General features: G+C 29.5%; 2 protein-coding genes and 1 non-coding gene across 3 annotated transcripts; 2 read left to right on the top strand and 1 right to left on the bottom strand.

The window, feature by feature from the left end:
• Positions 1-5,123: 5,123 nt before the first annotated feature.
• LOC123904429 (photosynthetic NDH subunit of lumenal location 2, chloroplastic) lies at positions 5,124-6,893 on the top strand. The gene is given in 3 exon segments (XM_045954098.1): positions 5,124-5,246; positions 5,248-5,805; positions 6,595-6,893. Coding segments are annotated over 3 exon segments (780 nt in total). The 3' UTR covers positions 6,694-6,893.
• On the top strand, positions 6,175-6,259 carry TRNAM-CAU. The gene is given in 2 exon segments: positions 6,175-6,212; positions 6,224-6,259. It is a non-coding gene; the product is annotated as a tRNA-Met (tRNA).
• A 269-nt stretch (positions 6,894-7,162) lies between the features above and the next one.
• LOC123905052 (casparian strip membrane protein 1) lies at positions 7,163-9,461 on the bottom strand. The gene is made up of 3 exons (XM_045954668.1): positions 9,198-9,461; positions 8,791-8,914; positions 7,163-7,537 (listed from the first exon to the last, which is right to left on the bottom strand). The coding sequence occupies exons 1-3, from the start codon at positions 9,416-9,418 to the stop codon at positions 7,322-7,324; spliced, it is 561 nt and encodes a 186-aa protein (XP_045810624.1). The 5' UTR covers positions 9,419-9,461; the 3' UTR covers positions 7,163-7,321.
• Positions 9,462-11,390: the final 1,929 nt, after the last annotated feature.

The raw sequence follows: 11,390 nt of genomic DNA, 5'->3' as shown, positions 1-11,390 counted from the left end.
AATAATTTAACTATTTAATATTTAATTTTTGTTAATTTATCTATAACTTCAAATTAAAGATTAAATTATTAAAAAAATTAAATAGTTAAATAATTAAGCTAATATATAAGGTTCCGTCGAACGCGTACAACCGAGGGTCTAGTAAGAAAAATATGATTTTTTTCTTATATTTGGTGGAAGTGGTTACATAGGAAAGTATGTCGTCAAGGCAAGTATCTCTTTAGGTTATCCAACTTTTGTATACACTCGTCCTATTAACTCACAAACTTCTCCCTTTAAGAAAGAAATTTGTGATGAATTCCACTCAAGGTCGTCCCCTAAAAGAATCCACCCTAGCACAAGGTGTCCCATAGAGAATCTCAAAAGCTTACCAACAGTATGGAGCCAAATACAAAGTTTTAATCGATGCCCATACAAGTGAGAGGACTCGACCACACGTATGAGAGTTTATGCTAACATTGACATTATAAGCTTTTACCCACCAAAGCGAATGTAATTTAACTTTGTCCAACATTTGGTGAATTGTCGTTTCCTTGCCCTCCGGAAGAGTGAATGAACAAAACAAAGTGATCTTGCAACAAGCTCGGGTCAACCGATGATATACCAATCCAAGATCTAACCAAATACCACAATGGGGCAAAAACGGGGCAAGAAAGAAACAAATGGTGAGCTCTCTCCGTACCGCCGCAACCAGTCACACAAAGCTGAGAATCATGAGGTTTCTTTGGCACATGGGGAGGTGAGATCAGAATATGTTACTAGAGACACCGACACTAATTTCATTCCCAAAGTTTTAAGTTATTGTTTATTCTTAAAAATGCTATATAAACTATTGGTTGTCATCTTAGCAATCTCAAAAATTAAAACAAAATATTTACATCATCCATTTTTTTTGTTTCCAATGAGTTGGGAATCGAACCCACAGAACCTCTAACGTACTATCAAAATTCCTCACCACTAAACCAAACATAATGGCATTATTTTCTTATACATTATATGATATGATCAGCTATACATATACATATTAATATTTTTTTGCATACTAAATGTGATTAAGACATACTTTTGAAGTAAAGATTAAGATATTGTTTTCGTACATAACTTTTTTAACTAATATGTAGTTTTTTTTTTGTAAAAAAAAATAGTAAGCAGTTTTTTTAGAAGTCAAGAATGTGTAGATAAAACCATACAAATATTTACCGATATACACAAACTTTATCGTAATAGAAAAAGCGGACAATTTTTTTTTTTTAGGCAATGTAAGGAGATTTTGGTATACCCACATGTGTGTATTTTATTTTTTTTAAGAAAATAGTTGAAAGAAAACATTTGTTACAAGGACATCATTACCTTCACTTGACATCATTCATATTTAAGAAAAAAAACGAAGATTTTGCTCAAATTATTATTTAACTATGTGGGATATAGCTTTCATCTATTTTATTTAAATTTATTTATTTAGTGGAGCATAAGAAATGTTAGAAAAAAATTGGAGAGAATTGGAGTTCATGTGCCACATAGATACAATGCTTGCCTAGGAGCCACAATAGCTTTCTTTTACTAGTAAAAGGTTTTATGAGACGTCAATAATCCGCTCAACATATTCCCGTTATATAGTTTGGCCCTCATTTTTTCAAAAGTCAATTATTCATAATAAAATAGATATATAAAATATTTAGAATATAATATATTACACAACTTAGCATAATAGAGAAATCGGATGACATAGACGGGCACAGAATGTGCTTGCCTAGCCACTATAGTAAGAGATAAAAGAAATAATCAATATTTATAATGTTTCTCATCTAAGTTCAAAGTAATGACGGTTGTGATTTATAATTTATCCAACAAATAATGGAATCTTACAATTTTATTAAAAATTTTATATATATATATATATATATATATATATATATATATATATATATATATATATATATATATATATATGTTTTTATTTGACAGAAAATGTAATAGGGGTTAAAACGTACAATTTTTAACATGTATAATATTTATTATCATGTGACACACATGACTTAAAGAGAGTCGTTTAATATATGAATAATTAGAGAGAATGCATTCTTTTAAAAATATGTTGGTGGTATTATGCATGTAGTTGGTCGGTGGTGTTCTTAGTGACTGATATGCATGTCTTCAAGAATCCTATTTAATAAATAAAAATGAAGAAAATCAATTGTGTATGATAATATTAATATTATTATTTTTAATTTAAACTATATAATATATTGGTGGTATCGTGCATGTATTTAATTGGTGATGTTTTGATGATTAATATGCATGACTCCAATCATGTGTATTTATGTAATGTTTGAAGTTTATTTTCTTTTTAATTTAAACTTCAAGATATATTATTTTGTTTTCATCATTTTTTTGATTAAAATTTGTAATACTTATAAGTCCTAACTCAACTGACATTGTCGATATTGCTAGGTTGGATACCTTTAGTCGAATTTAAAATTGGTACCTCGTAGTTGTAAGTGTGAGTTGCAGTGGTCCATGCCACTTCGTCTATAGACAAAAAAAAAATTGTATCACTTAAATTTTTAGACTAAAATTCCCAATTTTTGAAGGAGATTAAATTTAAAATTAAATTCTAAATCAGAAATATCTAAGTTGGTCTCTAATTTGAACAATATTTGAATACCCAACAACTATCACAAATCACATATTATCCCACATGTTTAGCCATAATGATAATTAGAGATAGATTTTATAGACAACGATGTTTGGCAAATTATAGAATACTTGGTTTGCCACCAAGTCTATAAATTTCCGTTGTAAAAATATGGTTGACAGACAATTGTGAAATTATTTTTTTTGTCAAGTAATCTAGTGACTAAAATTCTACCCTTTTAAAAGCGAATAAGTAGGAGTAGCAGGATTTGAACCTCAGTTCCTACAATAATTTACAATGTTCATGTTAATTGAGTTATACTCACTACTAGGACGTTGTCAAACCATCATTTTATCTGATGAACAAATGACTTAACTTATAAATATAACTAAATACTTAAAATTTAGTAAAATAAAAAAAGCTTAAAACTAGTCAAAAACTATAAATATTTAAGAAGATAATTTATGCATACAAGTAATAATATTAAAAAAAATAAATTATATGATCTTGTGAGCATAACTCAGTTGGCAGAGACATTACATATTATATACAAGGACTGAGATTCGAACCTTCGTGCTTCCAGTACTTATTAACCTTAAAAAAGTGGAATTATAACCACTAGGGCTGGACTAATTGACCACAAAAATATTATCTATATTTTTTTTATAAGCAAATAATGAATTATAAGGAGTACAAGGAGTACACAATCCTTACAATTCTAAAAGAAGCCATTAGATGCTAAAAATGCAAGATAATTGATCTTTGCACCAATCTGAAAATATAAGAGAAGACTTAGAAGCTATTCTACCAACAAACCAAAATCAGGAGATATAAATAATTTGATCCACTAAGGATTGCAAGTTAATGACATCTCCTCTAAACATTATACTATTACGGGCTCGCCACAAGCTCCATGTGGTTGCCAACCAAATTACATGTCGATCTTTTGCATATGACTTATTCTTCACCAAAGCACCAAAGAAGATAAAGTGCTTCCAACAAACTTCAAAGGTGATAAAATTCACATTCAGCCAGACGAAAATTCTCTTCCAAATTTGTTGCGAAAAAAAACAATTGAAAAACACATGGTCAATATCTTCCTCTTCTCTGAAACAAAAAGCACAACACAACTCACGTGGATTAACAATAACACCTTTTTTCGCCAACGCCATACGAGTTGGTAGTCTAGATAATAATAATCTCCATCCAAATATACTCACTTTAGAATATTACATCTATATATATAAATTCTAAATAGTTCTCCTACCACTAATCCTAACCCTAATTGTATTAACCAATCATAACTTTTAAATCATTTTCTTTAAAAAATAAATAATAAAAAAATTAACAATTGTAATTAATTTTTTATTTAGCCACATGCCACATTACTTCTAATGGAAAGAATTGATTTTCTTCTTTACCCATGTTTTTTTTATCTTCCATTCACATTCACCTCTTCATCCTTCTTATTTTTTCATTTTGTTCCTTTTTAATGTGTTTGCTCATGGTATTAGGTAATAGTTCGTCATTTTAACTATTTTTGTTTCCTCCCTTAATTACTTGCATTCAAGATATTTGCAGCAGTAGGTTTAATTCATATGTTTTGAATATCTATAAAATATTTTGTTTTGTAGATATACTAATTTACATTGGTTGATCTAACAAATACTTTATTTTAATTTTTTGTCCAGGTAGATGTTGCCATCATCATGGAAGTAGGGCTTAGTGTGATTGCTTATATATTTATAATGTAATACTACTATTATGCAATTGCCTTTATATATGCTACTATTTATTTTGGAATTCTATTACGGGAATATATATATTAAATAGTGTATTGTTTTTTATTTATTTATACTTTTTTATGTTTGCATTATATATATTTTGATTTTAATTTAGAGATTGATATACTTGATCTATATGTATACATGATTTATATTATAATTGTGTTTCTCCAAGCAATTGACACTGTTTATGCTTAATAATTGATTTGTTTGATTGATTTTTGGTTACAAAGTTGGAAGAACTTGAATAACTATGTTAATACCAAAAAAACAACTTATAAACTATGTATGTCCTTGCCTAAAAAAAATGTATGTTCATGATTTTTTTTTATTTCAAGTTTCAACTATAGGTCATTCTTCCTTCAATTATTTAAATTTTTTAGTTGACGTTATATTATAAACAACAAATAACACGTGTGCATCGCACGTGTAAAGGTCTAGTTTTATATGCAAAAGATGAAGTTTAAACCTTGCCAAGAACTGAGATTCGAACCTTGGTGCTTCCAGTACTTATTAACCTTAAAAATGTGGAATTCTAACCAATAGGGCTGGACTAATTGACCACAAAAATATTATCTATGTGAATTTAATTGATAAGAATATTACATTTTATATGCAAAAGGTGAAGTTTAAACCTTGCCAAAAATTTAAGAGTAAAAATTTGGTAAATAAAAAAAAAATAGTAATAATGTAGGAAGAAATAAATGCTTCTTCCATCAGTGACTTGGGAGTTTTCTCAACTCAAATGGATAATAAAAGTTCCACGTGGCACAATCTCAAGGCCCAATTATACAAACCGGGCAACACGGTCAGCAAATAAACACCTGCCCAAAAAATTTCCTAAGTCAAAATACACCATTCAAAAAAACTCACACCATACCCAAATCTTCATACACCATGTCTAGCTTCACTCATGCAACTACACTACTCCATTCTCACATCAAAACCAAACACAAAAACACTTCAAAAAACAACATTAACGACAACCTTTTATCATCATCATCATCATCATCAAAAACAAATGAAACCACTAGAAGAAATTTAATGTCAACATTTGTAGCAACATCAATTATTGGAATAAATGTTGCAACAACACCATTAGCATTAGCACAAAATTGGGGTACACGTTCTTTTCTTAAAGAACATTTTTTTGAGCCAGGTTTATCACCTGAAGATGCAGTTTTAAGGATAAAACAAACAGCTGAAGGGTTACATAATCTTAGGGAAATGTTGGAACATTTATCTTGGAGGTATGTTATGTTTTATATAAGACTGAAACAGAATTATCTTGAACAGGATTTGAAAAATGCTATTACTACTTTGCCTGAAAATCGTCGCAAGGAGTATGTTAAAACTGCTAATCAGTTGGTTGATAATTTGACTGAGGTATGTATGCTAATTAATTTTTTGTTTGTCAATTTAATTAGTAGTGTTTCTTTTGTTAATTTGATGAATGGAATTTAATTTAATCAATAGTTCTTGTTCGTCATATTTTTTAAAAATTACTAGATTACCCTTTGTGAACTATTAAGTTTAAGTTGCAATTACAAAGAATGAAAGGATGTTACTTACAAAATAATGGATTTTTATTAGATGTCAATATAAAAGTGAGTTACAATCACCAAAGGAATATACATGTAAAAACTAATTTGTTAGTATTATCTAAGAATCAACACAATTATTTGTATTATTTAGTCAAAAAAGTACTAGTTTTATTTTATTTCAATTTGTTGTTATTAATGAAAAAGTCATCAAGGGGTGGTGGCGCAGTTGGCTAGCGCGTAGGTCTCATAGCTTCTGAGTTATCCTGAGGTCGAGAGTTCGAGCCTCTCTCACCCCAATATTTTTTTCTTACTTATAAAAAAAATGAAAAACTGAAAATATTATCTGAATTTCTTGCATATGATTATGTTGGATAAGCTAAATAAGAGGACTTATGTTCTAGTTATCTATAACTAAAAGTTAATTAGTTCTATTTATAATGAATTTGCTTAAGTGGAAAGGTCGTCTTTGTCCTTTAAGTATGTGGTTAGAAGTTTAATTTTTAACTCATGCGTATGAAGATCCCCTTAGAAGGGAGAATCTACCTTGTGTAAATAAAAGTTAGTTAGTTCTAATCAGAGTTTTCCAATGATAATATGTGTGATTTAATTATGGCTTTTCTTCCCATTTCAGATGGATCGTTATGTTCGGTCACCAAAGGTATATGAATCATACCTATACTATGAGAAGACATTGAAATCAATAGATGAACTTGTGGCTTTGTTAGCATAGTGCAAATTAAGTTGAAGCTCCAGGGTATAAAATTACACATCTTGTCATTTTTTTTTAACTTCGGATTTTAAATTGAACATGTATAGAAGGTTTAGAATGCGAAATTTTAATCATATATTATTTATGTATCTACATTTTTTATTTAACTCTAAATATTAGGATTCTTATTAATATTGAGCGGAGATTGAACTTTATCACTACATGCCTTACTCAATTGTTAACATGGTATCAAAGTCAAATTAAAGATTATAATGTGGGAATTGGACTTAATTAGGACCTACGTTAGATGTGGAGGTTGGTATTAAAGTTGTTTTGGAGTTTCATGTTGTTCAGATTTATCTGATTGTTAGCTGTATAAATGTTTTTGAACATTTCATCTTTTAAACTAATTTTTAAGATGAGATTCAAACTCATTTAACATTTCTTACAACTTTTAGACAAGATTTTGAAGTCAATCCAAATTACAAAATGAAACTCTTAATTAACATGTGATAAATCATCAGAAGAAACTTCAAATTGTACCTAAACAAGCCAGAGAAAAAACACTTTGATACAAATGCACACACACTATAGGGGAAAATACACACAATTTCATACATACATGCATGAAGAGAAATAGCACACATAATCAGTTTCTAGAGATTGCAACATGTGAGAGGAGAATTATTATTACAAACAGAGCAACAGCGATATAAGAACCAATAAGAGAACCAGAAATACGTTCACAGAAACTGTTGTATTGTTGACAAATAGGAAACCAATTGGCTTGTGTGTTTCCATAATGTGCTATGTACACAATTGATGCTGCTGCTGAGGCTGCTGCTGCTAGTAGACCCATCATTACCTTCACAATATTAACTCAAACTTTATTAAACAAATCTATATTGTTGGAATTAGCTAGGTTGAGTATGATTCAACTTTATAAAATCAACTTATATAAGAGTTAAATTGTCCTATCTATAAACATATATTCAAGTTATTCTCATCTATAATTAATGTGTGACTCTAACACTTTTTTTTCCTCTTAAAATTGAGTATTGGCCTAACTCATCCTTACAAAACCAGCTTGTAAAGTGAGAATTGCCTCTAGTATATAAACACTTAGTCAGGCCATCTCTCAACCGATGTGAGACTCATAACACACCCCCTCACGCCCAGCACTATTGGGCTTGGTGCGTGGATATAAACGGTAGGTGGCCCGATAGCGGAAACCTAATAACAGGTGGCCCAACGGATCGTGGAGAGGCTCTGATACCATCTTAAAATTGAGTAACTCATCCTTACAAAACCGGCTTGTAAAGTGAGAATTGTCTCTAGTATATAAACACTTAGTCAGATCATCTCTCAACCGATGTGGGACTCATAACATTTCTCAATACTATTGAATTTAGTGCATGAATATAAATGGTGGATAGTCAATAACGGTAACTTGATAACAAGTGATCTAACAAATTTTAGAAAAGTTATAGTACTATTTTAGAATTTAAGTTGGAACTAACTCAATCTTATAATAAATTTACCTATAAGATAAAGATTATCGTCACGTATAAATATTTCTTTGAAGTCATCTCATAAAATTTGGCAGGAATCAAAATTAATACAACCATATAGAGCAACTAGAATCTTACTACCGAGCAATAATATTGTCTTTGTTACACAAGAAGGCAACTTCTAGCCATTGACAATAATTAACTTCTTTTTTCATTTTCTTTTTTTATTTATGCCATTGACAATAACTTTATTGTGTGATTGGATGAGATGATTTTATAAGGTAATATGTAATTTTAGAGGGTAATTTAATTAATTTATCCAAACAAAAATGTTTAAGAATGAAAAGCTTAAATTACACTATTCAAACAATTTTTTACAAATAAATAACAAGAACTGATCAATGGGACCATTTAACTTACTTGGAATTCTAAATTTCTTATAATTTCTAATTACTTCATCCACACACTGGTAAAAATACATTATACATCGTCACTCCGTCCATATTCATATATAAGAGAAAAATAATAAATTACACACTAGGAAAATATTAAACCTGCAAAGGAAACTGCTAAAATATGTTAAAATAATTAGTATGAATGTGTTTACCGTGTCAAGAATAATGAGGAGAATTCTACTTTTTACAGCAGTGCTCCTGACTATATGTAATATTGATAGGATTAATGAAAGAGCAAGATAGCCACAAACAAGAGAGTTGGCCATCACAAAAAACCTGAAATATTCATAGTAAAATTGAGTTAGATAAATCAAATTTATTCATATATGACTATAATTTCACATCATAATTGTAATAAGAATTTAGAGCTTAGGTAAAATTAAACATTTACGTCCTTAGTCTTAGTTCAACTAGTTAAAAAATGTCGAAATCGTTAAATTGAATATTGTGGTCAGGGTTCACCAGCTCCCTCACTTGTGCGTGTGAGTTTATGATAACTTTATCATCCCATCTATATACCAAAATAAATTGAACATTATATATAGAAAAGAGCTCTTACACAAATGAGGGCAGGTCATCATATTCAGCCCTAAATTGTACAAAATTTGTAGCAAATGGAAGCCTCTCATTAGTTGTTGCCATAGCCACAGCACTAGATAGTGTTGCAACACCTCCAATTATTCTCAAAATAAAATCCATTATAGATAACCCTCTTTTCACCCCTTTTCTTTTGGATGCATTTTTAGACACTTCACCAAGCTCAATTGAACCTCCTTTCATTTTGTTCCAACTTAATTAAAAACTTTAGGAAATAACTATGTATATGTACATGCTTCTCAACTATCCTTAAAATGCACTTATATAGTGTAGATTTTTTTTGTCAAATTTGGTATTTCCCAGAATGATGTATAAGAGAAAGAAACAAATTAGCCAATGTGAATTAGGTTAATCTCATAAAAATACAAGGATTAGGTAATTCAAATCACAAAGTGGCTTTGTTTGTGTTCTATAAGCACGACACGTGTAATTTTCTTGATTTGCTTACCTATATGATAGTGATGATACTATCCACTTTAAATTTTTATATTTTTTATATAAAAAAGATGATAAATACAATATTTAACTAAACTAAAAAAAGATGATATATGCAATATTTAACTAAACGTACTTGTTCAACTATATAAAGTACAAGTGACTTTATTCCAGCTGCTCCAATATAAGTGTTCGTTGACTAAAACCATGGCATTGATCATCGGTTTTTTTTTTTTTCCTTTTGTTTTTGGGTCAACTGAATAAGACATTTGCAACTGCTTAGTGAGATGAGAGTTTGCAATTTAGGAGTCCAATGACTAGGTCCAAGTTTAGAAATTTTATTTTGCCATCCTAAGTTTCTCGTGCGCTTTTTGAATTTTTAAAATTACTCTAGTCGAATTCTAGAATTTGTACCAATTTGTAAAATTGGAACCTATAGCAAGAAAATGTCTTTTCCTAGGATACAAGAAATTTCTTGTTATTGAGAATTTGTACATGTGTGGGCACCTAAATGTCGTGTTGTCGACCACTCTAAGTCAGATTTAAAAGTACGTTGTGTCTACTTGTAATATTTTATTTAAACAGTTTTTTGAAATATAAGCTTAAAAGTCACATACTTTACTCTGTTGAACAGGTTTACCCAACATATGCCATATAACCATTACATTGTATTTTGCCATTCCTTCACATTCTTGCACACCATTAATCCAATGAATTGAATTTACTTTAAAAGAAAGAGCACATGCAATATGTAATACCAAAATTTCAAATTGAAAGTGTGTCTGATCTTTAACAATGATACACACAAGTCTGCACATAAGGCTTGCCAATAGCTCTTGTGCCTAATTTGAGCCTAAAAATCGTTAACGAACTTAACCACTTAATTCTAAGAACTAACTAACCAATAACTTGTACAACAAGCTATTAACAACTAAGAAATGAAAGAGAAACAGAAATATGAATTATAAACATCAACCAATGTGACTACTTTTCATTACATAGAGAATGTAGTCAATATCCTTTTTTACCACAATTCTCTTTGAATTTAATTTCAAAATTGTGTAGCTGCTTTGCTTTCACTCTAATTAAAACAAGGTCTATATAACTATTAGGGTGCTGCAAAAGTGAAATTTATGAAGTAACATAGCATCTTAGTATATAGCAAGAAACACAAAGATAAAATGTTGATTCCCAACAATCATTATACATTTATCAACCATTTCCTCGAATTCAGTATTCGAAAACTTTCAATTATTCTACTTATTCTTCAACTTACTTTCATACAATATTAATCTCACAACATATATGCTTCACAATTTGATTACTATTTAAAGTGTGGATACATAACAGAGAACTTTGAACATGTTCTGCTACCTTTCTTCAACAAAGTTGCATATGGTTCAATAGGAGGAGATGCTTAGACAAACTTTTCCTGTTGAATTACAAAGTAACCAAAGGAAATTCATGAGTTTGAAAACAATATGAAAGGTAACACTAGATATAAGTTATTCACATGTCTTCATAAACCACAAATTTTCATTTTTCTTTCCAAATTCAATATTATCTGAGTAAAACGCTTCAAGTTTTTAATCATCCTTAAATTTAAATGATTGTACACAATTAAGCAACAAAATATATCAAAATTATGATATAACAATTTTTTTGTAAGCTCAAGCTTGACTTATTTCACAAAAAGCTATAAACAAAATATCAAGCTTAA

This window comes from Trifolium pratense, linkage group LG2 (assembly GCF_020283565.1).
Source record: "Trifolium pratense cultivar HEN17-A07 linkage group LG2, ARS_RC_1.1, whole genome shotgun sequence".
Lineage (NCBI taxonomy): Eukaryota > Viridiplantae > Streptophyta > Magnoliopsida > Fabales > Fabaceae > Trifolium > Trifolium pratense.
This window is presented reverse-complemented; position numbering and strand designations above follow the sequence as displayed.

What these genes read in the sequence shown, in the direction of transcription:
- LOC123905052 (XM_045954668.1), bottom strand. Translation starts at nt 9,418, where the DNA reads ATGAAAGGAGGTTCAATTGAGCTTGGTGAAGTGTCTAAAAATGCATCC. An exon ending in GATGACCTGCCCTCATTTGT is followed by an intron (nt 8,915 to 9,197) that starts GTAAGAGCTCTT and finishes TGAATATTTCAG; the next exon opens with GTTTTTTGTGATGGCCAACT. An exon ending in TCCTCATTATTCTTGACACG is followed by an intron (nt 7,538 to 8,790) that starts GTAAACACATTC and finishes AATATTGTGAAG; the next exon opens with GTAATGATGGGTCTACTAGC.